The sequence below is a fragment of the Argiope bruennichi genome, chromosome 7 (genome assembly GCF_947563725.1).
Source record: "Argiope bruennichi chromosome 7, qqArgBrue1.1, whole genome shotgun sequence".
Lineage (NCBI taxonomy): Eukaryota > Metazoa > Arthropoda > Arachnida > Araneae > Araneidae > Argiope > Argiope bruennichi.
Window position 1 is genome coordinate 79,356,413 of NC_079157.1, and position 22,325 is coordinate 79,378,737.

General features: G+C 25.3%; 1 protein-coding gene across 1 annotated transcript; it reads right to left on the reverse strand.

Moving 5' to 3' along the window:
• Window positions 1-1,385: 1,385 nt before the first annotated feature.
• On the reverse strand, window positions 1,386-22,099 carry LOC129975034 (WD repeat-containing protein 43-like). Its single transcript, XM_056087900.1, has 15 exons — window positions 21,829-22,099; window positions 19,899-20,021; window positions 19,640-19,758; window positions 19,171-19,288; window positions 17,752-17,864; window positions 14,941-15,040; window positions 14,757-14,821; window positions 12,321-12,492; window positions 11,628-11,711; window positions 7,654-7,887; window positions 7,243-7,350; window positions 5,828-5,946; window positions 2,705-2,765; window positions 2,467-2,583; window positions 1,386-1,666 (listed from the first exon to the last, which is right to left on the reverse strand). Exons 1-15 carry the CDS (start codon window positions 22,009-22,011, stop codon window positions 1,610-1,612), a joined length of 1,773 nt encoding a protein of 590 aa, XP_055943875.1. The 5' UTR covers window positions 22,012-22,099; the 3' UTR covers window positions 1,386-1,609.
• Window positions 22,100-22,325: the final 226 nt, after the last annotated feature.

The following is a 22,325-nucleotide window of genomic DNA, read 5'->3' on the forward strand; positions in this document are numbered from 1 at the left end:
CAGATAAATGAAACTTGGAATGTCATCTTAATACAAAAATTTAGTTCTGTCTTTTGATCTCGATCATTAAGATAGGAGACAAACAAAATGGACAAATAGTTTTCTTCATTATATTACAAAACACAAAATGTTTATGTGTACAACTTTGAAACTAAAAGACTGAGATATGATTTGTCCAAGATTCACAATTTTTATGCTAAGAGGGATAGAAAGAGTATCTTTATTAATGAGTTAGCAAAAGTTTAAAAGAAACTACTCCCTAATTGCTCAAGATGAATTTGTTTACTGTAATGATATTTTAGGTTATTATGGCAAATGCTAAAATCCAATAGATGGAAGATCAATGAAACTCCTAAAATTTTATAGACTAAATATCAATTGCAGGCAAGAGTTTTTAATGCCCTGTTCAAATAAAGAGCAAGAAGGCATAATGTATACAAGTGATCTTTACATAGTAGTCTCTTAAAATTGAAATTCCTGTTACTTACGAACAGTAATTTAAAAATAAATATTCAGCAATAAATGCTTATTTAGCCACAAATAGTATAATTTAGATAGATCAGCATCTCGGTTTTGAAACAATACAAGGAGACTATTTTGGGAAAAATCTCAGTTTTGAATGTTGTTCAAGTTTAGATATCAATACCAACTCTTCTTCAAACTCTAGCATTATATTAATGGGTGAACATTTGATCCTTGATTGACTTAGCCAGAACAAATACATCATTCACAGAATGGGATCTAAAACCCAAGGTGCTCTGGTCTTACTCCCCACACTTTGTCATCAAATACTTGCAAAATTGATACATTCAAATGTAAATTTCTTTTTAAATGATTATTAACTGTCGATTTTAATGTTATATAAATACGTATTAACTAATATCCAAACATATTAAACTCATATTTAAAAATAAATTGTGATGCAGATACATAAATATACATTTTTTCAGTGGTAATTAATAGACAGATATTCACATTTGATCAGTTAATTATTTTCAACTTATATTGGAGGAAAAAAAATGATACAAGTTACTACATTTAAAAATTTTGATGACATATTTATTTAATAATTAAAATCATAAATAGATGCATATATGATGGTAGTTATGAGAGGAACAAAAACTTTTCTTGGTAATATGCAAGAAAAAGAATTTCAAAATCATACTGAAGCTGAAATCCTGTCACTTGCAAAAATCTTTTGATACAAGATGATTAAACATTACTCCATTTGCAAACAACTAGTCCATAATTTAATGAGCCTTGAATAAATATCCCACAATTAATTTAAGAAGGGGCCCAAAATGAAATTTAAAAAGCTGTAAAATATGTGATATAATAAAATAAAAATATATAAAATGATTCAAAACAATTCAAAGAAAGGCGAGTTTAAATGTCAACAGGATCTTTAGTATTTACAATAACAATTGTGAATAAAATCATCAACATTTCAATGTAAAAATACAAAATGCCTGCCTTTTCAGCACAGTTCAATTGACTGCCCAATTTTGACATGTCTAGCACCGAATTATGTAAAAATAAGAAGACACTTGTACAGATTGTAAATTTCATTTACAAATATATAATACAATTTTTTTTTTCTGGCACAATTTCATGTTTCCATTTCATCATCTGATTTGTTACTGTCACAATATCCTTCTTCTTTAATCTGAAAGGCAAAACAAAAATAAATTTTGAAATAAAAATGGATTATTAAAAAAACATAATGTTGAAAATACTTTACAATAATATAATACATGTATGTATGTGTGTGTGTGTTAAAATGTGACTCCAAATATTTCTGTGATGACTCATTTAATAGACACATCTACAAAGTTTTCATTATCGTTCAGATTTGATTATTGCCTTATCTTTTAACATAATAATTTTTATATGTTGGTATATAAGTTACATCATGCATTATCATTTTTCATCTCATTTAGAAATGAAAATATTTGTTTTAATTCTTTGTACAAAAATAGCAGTGTTACTAAGCACATAATGTAATGTTAAAAATTTACAAAGGAGTAGTATTCAATATTAAAAAGAAACACATAATAAAATATATATAGTCATTTCAAAATTACAATTTTTCAATAAAAAAAGCTGCATGAAGTTGGAAATTGTGAATACATATAAATTTCTTCATTATTACTTTTTCTTTCATCAATTTTTGTAACAAAGAAACAGCATAATTTTTCAAAGATATTTATGTTTAAATGATTAACTTTGATAACTACTAATGTTAGTCAAGAAAGTGACAGACGAAATGAAATCATTGGTAAATGTCTTACCAAGATGTAATTATAGAAAACATGTTATAAATTTTATGTAGATAAGTAATATTATTTATATATAAGAATACAATATTCATATTTAATAGCAATTTTAATAAATGAAGTCACAAATGTTTTGAAAAATTTATAAATCTTAATCTAATACACAAAATAATACTAAGAATGGTAATACCTGTATTAAAAGATTAACTAATCTTTGCAGCTGCAACAATTTTAATATTTTTTCGTTAGTTCTTTGTTGAATAAAATAGTCTTCAATAAGTGTTATTATTTCTTTAAGATCTTCACTCTAAAATAGGAATGATCAAAAAGGTATAAATATTACTGAAAATTAAGAAATATGAATTTATTTGACTATTATTAAATGCTGAAAGTTCATAATAAGTAAAATAAATAAATAAATTTCTTACTTGCATAATATACCTTAAGTGAACACTCAGAATTTTTTCCAACCACTTGTTTGAATAAAACCTATAAAAAATGTAAACATTTTAATACTAGCAATATTACATACATAAAGGCCAGAATCCAACAAATATGAAAAAATTATTTGTCAAATAAAAATACATTAAATTTTAAACATTTTACAGAAATTTAATATTACTAAAGTATAAAGTATATTTAATATTAATAAAGAAATTAATGTTAATTAATTAGGAAAATTTTTATCAGAAATTTAATATTACTAAAGTATATTTAATATTAATAAAGAAATTAATGTACATTCTGCAAATAAAGAAATAATTATCAACATTAAAATACATTTTAGTGCATATATCTACTAAAAATTATAATAATATTTTTAAGCATCTAACTTAAAACAAAAATAACTAGAAATGTAAATCTATTCAGCGGCATAATTTCCTAATATGAATTAATCTCCCAAATTCCTTTTTGCATTTCTGAATATATTCTTTTTTAGATGCACTTTAGGATGCCAATTTATGGTTTACACTTAAAAAAATGCATCTGATTACTATCAATATATTTGAATAAGCTGATTTATATAAGGCCTCTTATTTTTAAAAAAGTATTGACAGATAAACAAACAGTAAACTATTTCTTTAAGAGCAAAAGTATGAAGCTATGGCTTCAGAATTAACAAAATTATTTTTTATATCATGGCTTAACTTTTTTTTTTATGGCTGGTACAAATTACCAAACAATAGAATTGGTACCAAGCAATTAGAATTTTACCCCACTTATTTAACAATTTGTAGTCGACCAATTATTAAATAATTGGCAATAAGTGGATACTAATTTACCTCTGCTTTTATCACTTAATTGATAATTTAAATTTTTTTCTATCATCCTTTGAATGAAATAAGAATTGAAAGTAAGTAGGTAGCAGTTCACAGTATTCTACAGTTAGAGGAATTATTTAATTTTTCAGTTTCCTTAACCTAATGATTCATGTAAAATTCTATTGCATAAAATAAGGCATTCAAACTAAAGTAAACCTTTTCTATTTCTTAGAAATAATATGAGAGTTCTGAAATATATAAATTCTAATTTGCAGCAATAAGAAAACATGTTCATATGCATTAAAATTATATAGTGACTAAAAAGTCATATCAAACTAAACTTTCAAAAAATATAAAATTGATATTAATGAAAAATTGTTTTAATGAACGGAACTGTCCCATTGTTCTTAAATTGTGTTAAGTAATATATCACATGAAATTTTAGCTTTAGACTAATAAAATTCATTTAATTTGAAATGAACATAAACATTTCTACAGCTATATATATAAAAGCATGATTTGAAAAACAGATTACTTTAACAGACTTTTATCCTTTATCTTTAAAAGGAAGTAGTTTTTATATATATTAATAAAATTCTTTATCCAAGTCATGGTGATAGCCAAGTAGTGCACTGAAAAGGAAGGCAGAAAAAGCAGGAATGAAAGGTCAAGAGAACATTTTTTTTAATATATAGATTGTCAATTCAGCATTTCGATTCCATACGGAAATGAATGACCCATGAAAGTCAGAATTTAAAGATGGAGTATATTTATGTAATACATTGTAAGGTGGCCAATTCAGAACAAAAAGTTAATTCTGTATTTACATGAATGAAGCTCAGCATTCTTTCTATTTGGATAGAACACATGAAACACATGATTACAAGACACAGAAATTTACATGTATTTTACAGTCTTCTACATTCATCAAAAATTAGTATAAAGTATAAAAATTTGCTATATTTGTATATTAAATATAATCTAAAACTATATTACATTATATAAGTGAAAAAATACATTTGCAGTTTCAGCATGATGGAATAGTCTACAATACATATCTCTCACTTACTTTTTTCCCGTGGGAATACAAAAAAGTACACATTAATGTGAATACAATCTATTGATAAATTTAAACTAATATACAAGACGAAATTTAGAGTGAAAACATAGCAATATCTATACATTGACCCATTCACACCAAACTTAATTTAAAGTATCAATTTCAGTAAATTTCTAATAAATTATAAAGCATTAAGATAACTATGAAAATAACATGATAAAGCTAATTTTTTAACTATGAATTAAAATTAAAAAAAATTTTAATTAAGAAAAGTTACCAAATAACTGGTTAAAAAGTCACTTAAAATTTTATCATAAAATTAAAATTTTTTAAACAACAAAAATCTTATAAAATAAATTTTTAAAAACCTTATAAAACTACAAAAACTTTAAAACTTTTACTTTTGAATTCTCTACATAACATCAAAAATAAATCAAACAGAACATTTAATAATGATGACACCTGAAAATCAAAATTTGGCTAACTGATGAGACATGATAATTGAAAATTGTCTACAAATTTTGGAACATATACTGATTTCACTGATGAAATATAACCATTTAAGACAAGCTAGTGAAATGTAACTTCCCATAAAAATGGACACTCACTGTTAACATGTTAAGTAAAAATATCAGCAACTCAATATCAGAACATAACTATGCATATATTCCAGGGAAAAGGCCACATATTGAATGCCTCATATGACAAAATTTTGGTTTTGAGAATGTTATATCTTTCAAAATAGTATATATTCACAGTTTGATTCATTTTAGTATTTTCGTATTTTAAAAAAAAATGCATTATGCAAGTTTTAGGTTCATTATGACCAAGAAAAAACATGCAACTGCTATAAATTAGATTTAGTTCCCTTCCCATCATTTGATCATTCATTCCAAGAAAGTAGCATAAGTTCAATGAAATGAATCTGCATAAGGCAATGAATATTATTACTAATACTTTTGCATTTTAAATTTTAATTCATTGTTATGATCCTTATTATAAGTAACATAGTTTTTTCCCCTAGAAACCTGATAAAAACAATATGCAATCTACATCAAAATCAAATTCTATATAAATTTATAATTTTGTTATTATTTCAGATATCAAAGTTAAAAAATTAGTTTAACAGCATAATATAGCTGTTTTGAAAAATATGAAAGCAAGATATTAAATTTCAAGAATGCAAATGAAACTGCATTTTTCTATTGAAACAAAAAAGTTATAGTTACCTTCTTTGTTGGCTTGAAAGTCTTTTATGCAATTCTTGAAGAATAAATCTTAATTTATTCACTGGTATCCTCTGAACTGAACTTTTAATCACTTCATTTTCATCACATTTTAACACTACCTATATTGATAAAAAAAAAAATAATGTAATTCAAAATACTAAAAGTAGATATTGTAAAGGAATTTACATTTGAAGATAATCAGATAAAATTGCAATTCAAAATAAGAATAGAAAACCATAGTCATTAAGCAATAAAATAAGATGTAAAAAAAAAAAAAAGATGTTTCAGTTTTAGTAAAATTGGACTAAAAAATATTCATAATTCAGACAAACAGGAATTTTTATAAAATACATATCAAATGCTGGAGTAACGAAACAAAAGAAAAGATAAATTAATTAACAACACACTAAAAATAGATTACTCGAGATTAGATTTAGTCATAAATAGATTTAGTCATTCTTGTATTAGAAACACAAGAATTAAAAAATGATACAATAACAACAAATCCAAAAAGAAAAAAAAAGAAACTGAAAAATTGATCAAATATTTCTTATGAAATCACTGATAGCTATTTAAAAAGAAAGTTAAAGTAAATTAATTAATTAATATTACAGAAGCATTTGAATTATTTTAGAAAAGGAATACCAAAACAAAAATTCAATTGTTTTTTAATAGCATTTTCGAATTCTAATTTTCTATTAAATGTTATTCACAGCATTAACATAATGGAATTTCGTTTTACTTTTAGTTCAAGATGACAAGGAAAAAAAATTATTATTGAAAGTTGTTTTGATTATTGCAACAGTTTTTTGTTATTGTTACAGAAAAATGCAACAAAGCAAATAATATGTATGTGTGGACTGGGTGTCCCAAAAAAGTGAAGCCATTGTTAGCATAACTATTGCCTTAATTAGAGCTGCAAAGTTTCATCAGATAAAATAATCAATTGTATGAAAATACTTTGGCTTCTGTAGAAGGGCTAATAAAAAGAAAATTGAGATGTTAAAAGGCAAATTTATAGACTTACATCATTTTTTCATTCCTCTGACCAATGTTTGAGTGAGATTTTCACTGTAATTTTGAAAGATAATATACATATTGCTAAAGAGTATTATAAAATGGCAATATCAAAAAATAATAATGCACTTGTAAACTTTCAATCAACATTTATAAAAAATTTTTAATAGTTTTTGAGGATATTCTGTAAATATTATATATTAAATGATAAATTCTATATGGATCTTAACTTTTAATCGAAATAAATTTGGATCAGAGAGTTTGTTTAAAACTAAGCAATATTAACGATAGCAAATTATTATTTAAAAAGTGGCAGGCAAAAAGGTTTGTCTATAAACATTACAAATATTTGTTCTAATAGTTTTTCCAATTAGTTGTCTGCTTAAACTATTACTTACATCTAATAAGCTTTTATCTTCTGTTTGAAGACACCTCAATAGGTCTTCATCTATGGTAGTTGAATGTGAAAAACTTGTATGTTCATTGGAAGATTCTGACACAATTGACTGAAAAAAATAATATATATATATATACAAAACAGATTATTTTAATATTTCATCCTGATATTCACCAGAATCAACTAATGCCTTTGTATTTTTACTTTTAAAGATAAACTAAAATTTATTTTGTGTATTTTTCATTATTAATCTATCTAAAGAAAAATTAAAAATTTCACAAATACAGAAAAGAAAAATCAACCAACTTAACAAAATAATATACAAGCAAAAATTTAAAGCTAAATGAAAAATCGTATTAAAATGAATATAAAGGGAAAAGAAGAAACAGAGTAAACAAAAATAAAAAATTACTTGATTAGAAATTTTTCGTTGTCTTTTTTTTGCACTGAGAGAACTTATATCTATGTTATGTGAATGAATTTTATCAGATAATTCCAGAGTCTCTTCTTTCTCTTTGCAAGCTATATTTATGTCAGGATCTTTTTGCTTTTTTCTTTTTGGACTTGAACTGCTAAGAGAGGAATTTAAAGATGGAATTGTTCCATTTACAGAAATATATTCACCCAATCTATTGTAAATTTTCACCTGAAAACAAAAGACAAAAAAAATCAAGATAGCAAAAGAAAGTAATATAAGATTTTTTTTAAAAAATACTCTTAATTATAAATTTTAGAAAGGTAGGAATAAATTAAAGTCAATATATTCTATAATTTTATTTTATTTTTTTGTTTCATACATAACTTATTAAATATGTAAAAACCGTAAGCAAAAATTATTTGAGACTACTAAATATTGAGACTTCTTAAGCAATAAATTAAAGAAAGAGCCTATTGAATAATCCCTTCCTACAACATAAAGAAACTTTTTATGTTCAAAACTATTCAGAAAATTAAAATATTTTCATCGTCCTTATCCTGTATTTTTAACACTAATAATTTAGCAAAACACCAAGTTCCCATTTTTTGCACAAGAATAATTTTATCATTATTTTTTAAAAAATCTTACATAAGACTTTATAACTAAAAGACTGAATACCGCTTTCTGAGTGAAAGATTTTCTAATTTTCTTGTTATTCCTTTACATAAACTTATTGATCAAATCCTATTCTACTAGACCATCATAAATATGAAAGTGCTAATTGACACTATCAGTTTTAAAGATTTATCCAATAAAATAGTGGTACCTTGAATAATCTAGTTGCTTATGGTAAATATTTTAAAATATGCATATATGTTCCAATTATGATGTAAATAGACAATTTGAAGAAGTATCTTTATATTTTCATAAAGATTCTTTCATTATGCTAAAGTATACTATAAGAATACCAAGTAATGCATTTCCATTTTAGAGTAGCACAGCTTTCAAGCAGGTTTTTGAGCCACTAAAGAACAATCACCATTCTTCTAAATTACAATGATAATTTAAAGCAGACAAATATTTTATCTTATATCAATGACGCAAATCACTTTTTATTGGAGAAAAAATATTTCTTATATCAATTTTAGAAAATAGATTGTTAGCGTTCATTTGAAGGCAATTCCAATCTTGCAATTTTGAACCATGTAATTCTGTTCTAGGTCATGCACATAAAATTTATCAAAGTAAATTCTATTCTTTTGTTATGTGTTCCATAGCTGTTATAAGCAAAACAATGCATCAACTGATCAAAATATGTTTTTTTAAAAAAGTTATATAGTTATAATGGCTATAGAACTGCCTATATAATCCAAAACTTATAAATGAAATTCCTTTAAATTGTAAGGCGAAAGAAAAAAATTACCAACATATTTTTTTCAGCAGCTTTAAATCTATAAGAAATAATCATTTTATATTAAGGAATAGAAAATTCATTAAAATTTGTTTCCTATGTTATACAGGTTTAAAAAATGTATTAAAAAATTTTGATAAAAAATATTTGAATTGATTTCTTTAAATTTTATTATGATAAAAAATAAATATATATTTTTACCTAAGAAGCCTGGAAATGTAAACTTCAGAGTTTTAATATCTTAATTTTTTTAAATTCTAATTCATTACAAATCAAGTATAATCTGAAATTTTGAGAGGCATCTACCAAAAATATGATAGCACAAATATAATTTTTACATCATTATTAAAAACTATAATTTTTTCAGTTTTGTATTCAAATCTTGAAATAATGCAATTTTTTCCATAATTTTAAAAACTATTTATATAAAAATTAACAATACTGTTTATTTAATATAAGCCATCCATATTTCATTAAATTCTTAGACTGCAAGTTATTCCTCTGTTAAACAAATTATTAGAAGCTTTCTTTCAATCAAAAGGTAATTGGTATTTTTTATAGTTTCTGTACTTTTATGCCATTACAAATAATTTTAAACATAAGATAATTTTTAATTCAGGATGCTATTTAAGTATATTATATTCATAATATATTTAAATGTCAATGGTATACTGTATTTCGATATAATTCACATTTGATATTCAAACGAAGTTTTAATGGTTTCTAAAACCAAGAATATATTTAAATGTGGATATCATACGAAAACAGTAATTTTGTTTAAGATTAAAAGCATTTGTAATATATTTAGTTATTCCTTTATAAGTTATAACTAGCTTAATTTGATTTTTTTTAAATAATTTATTATGTTACCAAGAAAATACAGATAAAAACTAGATTATAATTTCTAAGTGACATAGGTTATGACATTATGTTCATTCTCCATTTTTTCCCTAGGTTGTTGTATGACATCTGTGAGCAATATAGCTGATTATCTTCCCATTGAATAAACGTGAAAGACCCTCCAGTGACAGATAAAAAAAGGTACAAATATGAAAAATCCTTTGTAATATTATTTTAAGCATATTGCCTAGGCAATGCAGACAGTTTGTACTTTCTTCCAATTAAATGATTTTACTGTCATTCTTAGAAGTCAAAATACTTTTTACTATTATTTCTGAATACTGATTAGGAGGAAGTAACACTTGCTTCATGGTTTTCCAACATTATCAATACCAAATTACTTGCTTTTCTTCTAACATTCTTTCAATTTTCAGGAGCCATTAATTTTTATTTCAAAACTTTAAGGTCAAATAAATTAACCCTTTCATTTCAAAGAAGATTTGAGTTCAGATACCTCAAAAAGCAAGAATGCACAAGCTTCTCTTTCAAAAATAATATATATATATATATTGTTACGGAACTTCTAGGGTTCTTTTCCGATTTGTTGGTGGATGAAGAAACAGTCTTTTAATAACAAACAATGACCTTTATTACACACGAAGACACTAATACAAAGACGACAAATATACAGTCGAGATAAAAACACGTAATACAAAGCAGCATGCCCACAAGTAGTAATAACAACCACAGCACACAAAGCGACCAGATAGAATTCAGCAGGAGGAGGAATTTCCGTAGATTCACTCTATGGTCACTCCTAACATCTGCAATTCTCTAGTTTCCTCACTTTAGCTGTATCCAATTGCCAACTCACTACATGACTGGCTACTCCACACACAAATCGATGCTACTTCTATAATAAACACCAGGACTCGATACAAGCTCAATTCAACAATCATTTGAGTCATACACAACACTTACTCTTTGCTGGACTAATCCAACTCTTCCCCATAGACTCTTTCCACGATTCTGTACACAACTCGTTTCATGACTGCCTGCAGCTTGGACCTATCAGCCTTTTATAGTTCCCAGAGGCGGGCAGAGAAGGTTCCTGAACAATCAACAACAACACTAAAATTCTGGAAGTTTCCAGTAATATATATTTTGTCGTCAAAACCGCCGCCAAGCTCTGAGATCATTGACTCAGCACCCGATTAGCATCCAACAGAGCTGATCGTAAATTGGTCTTTCCAGTGATTGAACCAACTGTGCTGGGAAGCAACATTACAGATTTGTAATATATATATATAAATTCCTATCCCCCCCGTCAAAAAATTTCTTTCCCTAATATTTAATCTAATTTCTGAAATTTTGAGTATATGTATGTAAAATTACGAGTAATTGAATTTAACACAGAAATTAGGAAAAGTTAATTACCACTTAGAGTATTAATTGATTGTTTATGAAAACCAAATTATCTGCTTCTCATCCAAAATATTAAATTTTTGAAGTTTAGTGGCTCAGTAGACAATTGTTATCAGTAGAATGTAAAATTTTGTGGTGAGAGTCAAAAATCTAATTAGCACTTCCAATTAACTAAACTAATTATGTAAGGTCCAATTTATTTTCAAGGGAAACTGCTTTATGTGTTCCTACCATCATCAATTATTAAACCACATATAATGACTAATAAAAAAAATAAGCAAATTTCACTTACCTCAGATATTAAAACCGAGTCATCTTCACTAGATAAGCGTTTATCTCTTGACAAAGTTAAAGTCTTTGGACAATCAACAATTTCCTAAAAAAGTATTTCAACATTTATCTATTGCTCATGTTTCAAAGATTTTATTTTGCCATAACATGGAAATAATATTTTTAAAACTTCATTTTGAAAAAACAGATTTTAGGACTACAGAAACAGATGCCCTGACTGCAAAATAAAGAGTATACTTCATACATGCAGGAATGTTTCACATAAAAATTTACATTTTGTTAAAAATAGCAAAACCTAAATAAATATGCAATTTAGGCAATTTCAAATAAAGTATCTACTACAAACTGCACAAAAAAAAATGTACCAAATCTCAACCTCATATAATAGATAAATCTCTACTACTTAAAGACTTAATAAACATTAAAAAAATATATATTTCATGACATTAAGATACTAATATAAAACAAAAAGCAGCATCATCATTTAAAAAAAAAGTAGCAAAGCATAATATTGAAAAATGATTCAAAATTTGGAATCAACCATTTCTTTAAACTAAATTAAAATAAGAATCAAAACAGATACCTAGTGTTTTACTCAGCTATATTTAAAACATAAAAAAAAAAAAAAAAAAAAAAAAAAAAAACCATGCTTGAAACAAAAATTCATACAGAAATTATAAAAATAAAAACATACCACTTTTTCAAATGTAGGATTTTCAATATTTCCATAAGCAATCAAGCAAGACTTTGAATCACTGGAAAACTGTGAGGCAATAATAGGAATAGAAGATGGTTTAGAAGTATCAACAGATGCCTTTGATTCTATGTGAAGAGTCATTTGGGGTTCTAAATCTTTCTTAGGCTTTCTAAATAAAATCAGAATTATAAAAAAATTAAGTTAAAATATGACAACAACCTAACTACAGGTTTTAAATTTCATCTTGCACAAAGCATCTCAAAATTAACTCAAATTACTTTTTGATGTAAGAGTTCAAAAAATAACAATTACCATGAAAAAATAATTAGCCTACAGAATCATAAAATATATTTATTAAAATACAAAAATATTATGCTTATATCAAATTTTTAAAAAATAAAATTTAAAATAAGATGGCCAATAAAAAGATTTGCTTTTATAATAACATATAAATATAATGCATATTTTGCACATGTGAAGTAGCCATTTTGAAATATAAAGTCACTGCTTGTTCTTCCGTTTATGAAGTTATTAGAAAATGGCTTTGAATTTTCAATTCCTGAAACTGATATAACTCAAATTTGATATTTAACGACTCAAAAAATTAAAGCGTCTGACATTATTAAATAAATAAGTGTAGTAAATCTGGAATTTGTGAAATTCTATTGAAAGGCAGCAATGCAATTGCAAAAAAACATTCAGATTAATCAAAAAAGACATCTTGGAAACAAGGTAGATTTTGTAAGCAGTTTCACTTTTGTTCATGAAATTGCATGGATTTTTGCATTTCCTATTTTGAGATTTACTATTCACTATTACATAAAGATAAGCAAATTTTATAAATGTTGCAGAATGTGCTGGACATATATACTGAAATTACACCACAGAGAGGCATGCATAATTTGGGTAAAAAATAACAATGCATTAGACTAATGAATAGTTAAATGTTTTCTTTAAAAAAAATCAATTTACATATCATTGGTGACTGGGCATTCTATCAGCTGATTTATGACAAGAACCTTACTTCTTCAGTAAATAAGGAAGGATGTTCTCTTATAGTATGGCATTTTCTGTTTCAATGCATATTACTTTTCCTTAAGACTGGCAATGCTCTCAGGATTATCAAAATGAACTATTTTCAATTAGAAGCTTTCTAGGACGGGAAAAAATTGGAAATGCAAACAGGACAATGCATTGGTCCACACTTCCTATTCAACAAGAGCTTGGTTTACACAGAATCAAGCGACTGCTATAGACTGGCTAATTATCAGTCAAGATCTGAATACAACTGAAAACATTTGTCAAGTACTTTCACAGGCGTGTCCCCGTGGTTGCCTGTTAACAATTATACAGGAATTAAAGCAATAAGTAGAGCAGAATTGCAGTTTGTTACAGACACACATTCTCCAAACACTTTTTGGAACATTCTTGATATGATCTTACAGAAAATTCAAATGAATTGATTCAAAATTTGAAATTACAAAATATTCAATAAGTTCATATTTGTTAGCACAGCCTATTTTGTTTTAATAAAAATTCTGTAAAGCAATACACTTATGATCTGATTCTATGTGCTTATTATTATTATGCGATTATTGGATCATTTTTTGAACTCACTTGTCCATATAATTTTAAAACACTGTTTATATATATATCCTTTTTTAGAGTTAAACAAATAGAATGAATCAGTCAACTTCAGGGAGAAAACACTTTTGCTATCATTAAAAAGAAGAAAAAAAAGAAAAGAAAAATGTGGTTTCACCCTTTTGAACATTCTGTATCTTAAATTTTAAAAAAAAATCTGATGCCTATAATAAAGTTTAGGAATGAAATTTTAACTTCACTTACTAAAATTTTCGTTTTAAAAAAGGGATGTCATTTCATTTTTTTATCCAGATGGCAAATATCACTTTTAGGAGGTACAAGTCATTTGTTCAAGGACTGTCAACTAAAACTCTTACTTAAATTATTATATTTAAGAACAATTTGAAAAAAAATCTAGCATGCAGCAAAAGAAAAGCATCGATCATCAACAACTACAAGTCAAAATAGCAAAATCCTGCAAATTATAAACAATCTCAAAATTTTACAAATTAAAAAACAATCAGCTTTTTATATATATTAGAAATATTACACAATTTTTAGTATTTCTGCAATTTTTAAAGACTAACTTCTTTTAGAACAGAATGAAATCGATAATCTAATATCTAATCTGAATCTAATGAAATGGATAATTTTATCGAGTTAAAAGCTACACTCCAGGAATTTGATTTTAGCTTTTGGTATTTTTTATTTCCTTTTATGCATTCAGAAATTTTAGGATTGTTAAGCAAATCTGATTAGCAATTCCGTTTGTACCAAACCTTAAAATTCGATTAATAAAATATAAAATTCATAAAAACTTTTAAAAAAATGAGTAGAGATCAGTCTTACCCATTTAAAACATGCTTAAAAAGGTACAATGGCCCATCTTTGACTACTGCTGATAAAAAAATTGGCTAAACGGAAGAAGAAAAAAAATTATGAAAATATATCAAGTCTATATACTGTGAATTTACTACTAGACAGTAGAGATAATTTTGAAATTGAACATATAAATTTGCATAAGTTAACTTACATTATTTTTGGAGAAAGTTTTTGTAACATCTATACTTTCTATGTCACCTTGTATATTGAAGGATGCCACTGCAGTTTTGCTGTTCTTAATGTTCAAATGCCTAAGAAAAAAAATAGCTCATGAAATAATAAAAAAAGAGTAACTATTTAAATTCATGGTAAAGCACACAAACAATAAAAGGATATCTAAATAATTAAAATTAAATAACTGTGACAACAGTTTGCAAAAATTCAATAGTCAAATCATATTAATCATAAGGCAAACTGCCATCTAATAGTTAATTGTCTATAAAGGATCTATTACATTAAAAACATCCAATATAATGGTATAAATGCATGCTCTGCCATAGCACACTGCAATTCCTTCGCAAAAGCTTGAGCATGTACAAGTAATCAGATATATCCATAGATATGTCTAAAAAAAAAAGTTAAGCTTTATAAATAATGCATCATGCCAAACATACATATGCAAAATTAAAATAAACATAATTAACTGAACAATGAAATAAATTTATAGAAAAAGTGCTGCAAATATTAAAAATATTGCAGAATTATAGCATAATAGAAAATTAACTATCTCAAGAATCATACAATTTCAATCGCAAAAAAGTTGAAATCTGCAGAAAATATGATGTCTAAATAATATACACATTTTAGATTCTAAATCGAGATGAAAAAAATGAAAGATTAATATAATTGCATCTTTCTCGTCCTAATATAGGAAATGGTAGTAATTAATATTTCAAAATAATGAATACACCTAAGAATATTTCTGAAAACTGAAAGCAAATAATCTTTAAAGTGAGAATGAAATCAAAACTTTATTTATTTGAAAAATTATTAAGATAATAAAATTATTTTATTTCATTTTAGCATCCTAGCTTGCTTATTCTTTCATCCATACAACCAAATATAATAAATTTGGAGACTTTGCCTCCAACATTCATCAACTTTCGGGAGGATTGTTTAGCAGTCATTCCACGTTTGCTGGACAAACTCTACTTACTTCGATTGTTACAATGAGGACATTATGCATCCTAGCTTAAATTATTATAGCTGAATTTAGCTGATTTGCTTCTGATGCTTTAGACCAAATTAGCTCAGAATAAGGTTCATTGTTCATGAATATCTTTTTATTGATTTTTACAACCAATTAGAAATTTCAAATGAAGCTAATAAAGGTCATGAAAGTTTTTAAAAAATGATAAAAATCTCAAGCTATATAAATAAAAAAAATTTTTTTAAAGAAATTGTTCACATTTATTAATTTGTAATGCAACATCTTTGCATAATTATAAAGACAGACAATTGTATAAATTAATAAAAATTCTAAATAGACATCCTTTGGATCCTTTCATTTTCATTAAGAACATAATCTGTTGACACTGAGAAAAGCATGAATTTTATACATAGAGCATCATAAAGGAATCTGCAAGGATAACATTCTTTTTTTTCTAAAAATCCCAGTCAATAAGAATATTACAAAAAAAAAAAAAAAAAAAAAAAAAACGATCATGTAACTGAGACCAAAAATTCTTTGGTTACTTTTTCCTGGCATGTTTTAAAATGTCACTATAATCCTAGAAACTATATATTTCTCTCACCCCAAATTCTAGAGCAGGATTCCAGTCTTTACATCAAAAATTGGCACTAAAAATACATTTTTTATCCTTTAGAGAAGTAATTAATTAGGGGATTGAGGTCTAAATCTTTTATGATGTGAATTCAAAAATTTAGAAGTGTATGTGTTATGCTTTTTGTGTTTACATACAAAGATAAAACAAATAAATGCAGGTGAATCCAAGGGTCTAATATCAAATTGGCAAACATTTTCTCAAATTACTGTATGATACAAAGCTCTATTTTCTTAACATAAAATGATAGCACATGTAATTGGTAAGTTATAAATAAGATTCTAAGAAATAATACAATAGTTACCTACTTGTAGTGATCATGGAAATAAAGATCATTCAGCTGTACTGATCAGAAAGTTGAGGAATCACTCTTCCATATCAGAATGCATTGAAAATCCTCTAATACCTGTACCACTTATAGCAATAAGTGTTACTTACAATACCAACAATTCACTTATAGAAATCAATTTTGATGTCCAGGCAATTTGGAATGGAAGTTTTATTAGAAACAATCATTGAAATGTCAGCAAACATTTCCAAAGAATATGAGGTCTGCATCAACGTTAATGTAAATTGGGAAACAAATAAAAAGACTACAGAAGGAACTATTTGTCATGCATGGATGAATCAAAGTAATGATAATATACAGCATGAAGATAATAATGATGAAGGCGAGCAAAAAGCCAAACTATCGTCAGCGGACAAAACTTTAAGCCCTTTGACCTTAAGATCATTCTAATACTGTGTCGAATCTCCTGCTAAATACTTTTCAAATGAAGGATTTAATCAACAAACGTTTAATAACTTAGCAGTCTCAAAATCTTTTCGAAAAAGTTTTAAAAAATTAAATACATATGAATATTTTTCAATTTTATACACTGCATCGAATTTTTTTCTATTTAAAATGAATGATGTATCTGTTTTTTTCTGTTATTTTTGTATACTCATAGAATTGGATTATTTAAAAAATATTTTGATTTGGAACAAAAACGATCACTACAAGTGGCATCTATTGTAATACAATTAATATTTAAAATTATATAACTTTCTAACGTGATACTAAGTAAAAATAATAATAACCATCATGGAACAAAAAATGTCACAATGAATTGAAGCAAAATAAACAATAGCAAAATTGGACAGTAAATTGCACATAAACTTTTATAAATAAATCTTACCAAGCACTAATTTTTGAATCACCAGAAACAGACAGAAAGTAAGATTTATATGATACATCAGTGGCAATGACAGGCAATAATGAAAGAATTTCTGTATTGTGCCCACTAAATTTCTGAAATATAAAATCCAATAAATAAATTCATTTTTCAATAAAAATAAAGCTACAGAATTCAAAAATTTCAAATGGATTTTTTCTTATTTTCCATATATGATAAAATATTTTAAATAATATGTGAATAATAATAATATGTGAAATGCTAGCTACTTACTATAATGACAAAATAAAGTAATTTTTAAAATCAAGTATCATTTTAATTGCATTTTTGGCATTTAAAAAATTTAATGCCAATTTTAAATTAATTATTAACAAAAAAGATGGTAGCATTTGTTATTTAGCTTAAGTAATAAACACAGTAAATGATAACATAAGTTGAAAGCACATAAAAGTCTACAGGCTATTTCATCAACAGCTTCTCTACATCTAAAGGTTACAGAAAATCTTCATGAAATGAAACAACTATTATTTCAAATATAATTTCATGCCACTGAATATTAACAAAAAATGTTTAAATTAAATTTTGATTAAATATATGAATTACTTTTAAATACATTACAAACACTTTGCACTAACATAAATGGAATAAATTTTCCCCTACTATCAAGTAAAGTTGTCACCGATTATGAAGTTATTTTTAATTACAAATAATTACTTTTGGGGGCAGGGGAGGGGAGATTATCATATTTAACTAGAAAGCAGCAATTAAGCAGAATCCTACATCTTATGTAAAATCAGATAAATCTCTCATAATCAACTTTGCATTATAAAATTTCCTATAATATGTATTCATTTTGTTCAATTATTATCCTTGTATCTTTGAATTTCAAATATATGCATATAACCACACAAAACAGATGCAAATTTATAAAACAATATAGAAAACAAAGATCAAGTAAAAGTTAATTTTTACACTATAATTAAGTTGTAAAATAAGTTAATTTTAAGTATTATTTAATTATTAAGTACAACTTATTGCATTTTATGATGTCTCATCTATGATTTTTAATATTTAGAAATATAAAATGTGCATATTTTGGCATCTTAAAATTTTTTATTCAAGGATTTTTTTTATTATTATTATTTATTTAAGATAGGTGGTTTTCTTTTTGCATACTTCCCTTCACTTCATCTAAAACATGCTTATTTTTTTCAGTTAATATCTTATTAAATAATAATTCTTAGCACATAAATATTTTCAGCAATATTAATAAAAACAATTTTAAATTTCTAAGAAAAAATCTTAAAGAGAAAAATTAATAACACATATAAATATTTTCCAAGCCTTTTTTTAAAAACCCACAGCTAAAATTGCTCAAGACTTAAAGTGTTACAAATAACTTATAATTAAACTGAGCCATACTTTAATTAAGGTATGTTCCTTTATATTCCACCATGAAATTGAGGTGCTTGCAACAAGTAAATTATCACTATCAATAACGCATAATGAATAAAGAGGTTCATCATCGGCTTCCCAAGATCTAAAATAAAGAGATATTAACAATAACAATAAAATATATTTGAATTAACTTTTTTATTCCTAGTTATGCTTCACAATTATTTTTATTGATCTAAAAAAAATACTAGAAAAACATAAGTAAAGTATACAGAAATAATTGCTTTAAAGTTTATTTTTATCCATAAAAAAAAAAAAAAAAACTTAGGATAAATAAACACTAATTTTGACATAAAAAAGAAGCAGGCATTTAAAAATGTTATTATGACAAATTAAGATTTTAAAAAATAAAATTATAAATCATTAAAAAAATAAAGGAAATTTTATTTGCAAAAAAATGCAAATTTAGAAACATTATGATGACAAAAAAAATTACTTTTTCAACTTTCCAGATACATCCCATATGCTGACTAATTTGTCTGCTGAACAACTGAATAAACTACTTGAATCTGAATGCCAATAAAGATCATTTACAGCTTCTGTATGAGATGTAACCTAATGAATAGAAAATAAAATTCCTTCATATAATTATATATAGATAGATAGAGAGAGAGAGAGAGAGAGAGAGAGAGAGAAAGAGAGTCAAGAATTAATAAATTTACAGAAATGTTAACTTCAAAGTCTACTGTACTTACAAAATGATTATAAAACTTTCCAGTTGTAAAATCAAACAAAAGAATTTCTCCTTTTTCAGTACCTATTATCAAGCACTGACAATCTGAATGATTAATATTCTTTTCAGCTTTATCATCAATAATCTGCAAAATAACAAATTTTCATAAAGTTTGAGACAGACATGTTATAAATTTCTTATATTACATAAAGTCCATACAAATAAAATTCATAATTATCTTGTATATTATATAATCTAAACAGCTGAATAGATTTTCTTCAAATTTTTACTCACAAAAATGTGATAGTGAAGGTTCCATAATATTTAATTAAATAGTTAAAGAAGAAAACTTTAGTCTTTTAAAGAGAGTACTTTAAAACTTTAAGTATAAATGTAGCCAATCATTTTAAATGAAAATACTAAAGTTATTTAGTGTATTTGTTTTTGAATGGTCATTTTATAAGGATTTTCTTGAAATGTGGAGTTATACAGTCTATAATGTTTTCAAAAATCTCTAAGATTTTAAAATCTTTTAACAAAAATATATTATTTTAATTAAAGTTTTAGAAAATAAGATTTTGTATATGATGCGTTATAAAAAAAATTGCATGTTTTTACATATATTGACATTTCAATATTAAATATATTTTGCCCTTCTCCTAATCTTCATGTACAAAACATAATAGTTAAATGTCGATTTGATACGCAATAACTATAATATTTCATACACATATTTCAAATTTTGCTAGGAAAAACTCAAGTAAAGGTTTTAGGACAATCAATTAAATAACCAATTTACATGAAATTATTTTAATTCTGAGCAACACGATATATTAGTTAGTATGAACTGACATTTAACTTCCATTTTAAATAACTTGTTTATCAAATTTTTTTGTCATTGGTGATATTAGCAAATCTAGACAATGATGGGAGAAAAGAACTAAGATTTTTGACAAAATCATACATTATAGAAAACACAAAATTTATCAAATTGAGAATATATATAGTATATTTAACATATCCTATTTTTAAATCAAAATGTCATTAGAAAATGCTTCAGTACTAAAAATGTGTTTTTAAACAAAAAGCTAGATACAAATCAGTTCAATTCTATGGTAATTGTAATTATATAGTCCAGATTAAACTATGGAATTGTAAATCTGATACAGATGAGAAAATGTAATCATTTATATTTTAATCAACTTAAATATAGTATTCAATTTTCCTTTTGAAATAAATAGAAGTTTGGCAATGGTATCAAATCCGAAAACAGTCTGGTTTGTCATTCAATACTTGGTTGTTAAAAATTATGTTCGATTTTTTCTCATGACTTGCCCTTATTCATTTAACACTCTAACTTACTGAATTTTAATACTAAAATTCAATTGTATATGCATTTCTTCATATAATTATATCAAACCATATTGCCAATATTTAGAAATTTTTACAAAAATATATAAACTTATGTTGCAACATGATCAGTATTATCAATTCCATTGCACTATTTGCAGATATTTTTATATGAGTATATACAAAAAAAATAATTATTATATATATAATAATTAAGAACTTTTACTATTCCCAAACAGTCCGATTTCCGATAAAACAATTGTCATAGCATATATTTACCGAAATAGAGATAAAAAAATGAAACTAAGAGGCATGCAGTATTGTCATATAAGAATAAGGTATCAGAAATTAATTTTGACAATCTTATCCTGACTTTTAAACAGAACCAACTCAAGCTGTTTTGTACACCGCTCTACATACAAACATACTTTTACTTTGATACAAATATAAACAAATTAATATATTTTTAACACACAAGATATATTGATGTTTGTTGATGCGATTTTATTTTCTCGTGAAGATATCAAGTTTTGTATTTTATAAACTCAAATAACAAAATTATAAATTTGTACCAATTAAAAAAAATCACAAAAATTACTTACGACTTCATGCTTATTTGGACCCCAAATAAGTATAGTGCAAGAAATATTTGCCGACGATTTCAAAATATATTCTTGTTTCAATGCATTTGTAGATGTTTCCCAAATTTTTAAAGATCCCTGTTCACTTGACACTGCAAAATATTTACCATCAAAAGAAAAACAAGATTTTTTTCGTAAATTCATTGTGTACAAATTGACAAAATTTCGATTTGAACCAAAAAACAGCCGTGTTACTGAACACGCGAGAATTTAGTAAATTTTCATCTGATCATGAAATGAGTTGTTTATCTCCTTCTCAAACCCTAAAAATTTTCTTTTCTAAAAAAAAGTTAGGGAATTTGTTGACAATGAAAAACGGTGAAAAGTGTTTTTTCAATGGCTAATTGATCCATTTACAAATGTATTTATTTTTAGTTAAAAGTTTTACATTTTCAGTAAAATTCTTTTATATCTCTTTTAAACTTTTATATGTTTCCTTTTTCTTTCAGTTTTTGCCT

Bases quoted from the DNA above. Each gene is read 5' to 3' on its own strand.
- LOC129975034 (XM_056087900.1), bottom strand. From the start codon at position 22,011: ATGAATTTACGAAAAAAATCTTGTTTTTCTTTTGATGGTAAATATTTT. The intron at 15,041-17,751 runs GTAAGATTTATT...TTTTTTTCTTAG, and splicing joins GATTCAAAAATTAGTGCTTG to GCATTTGAACATTAAGAACA. The intron at 14,822-14,940 runs GTAAGTTAACTT...TCTTCCGTTTAG, and splicing joins AAACTTTCTCCAAAAATAAT to CCAATTTTTTTATCAGCAGT.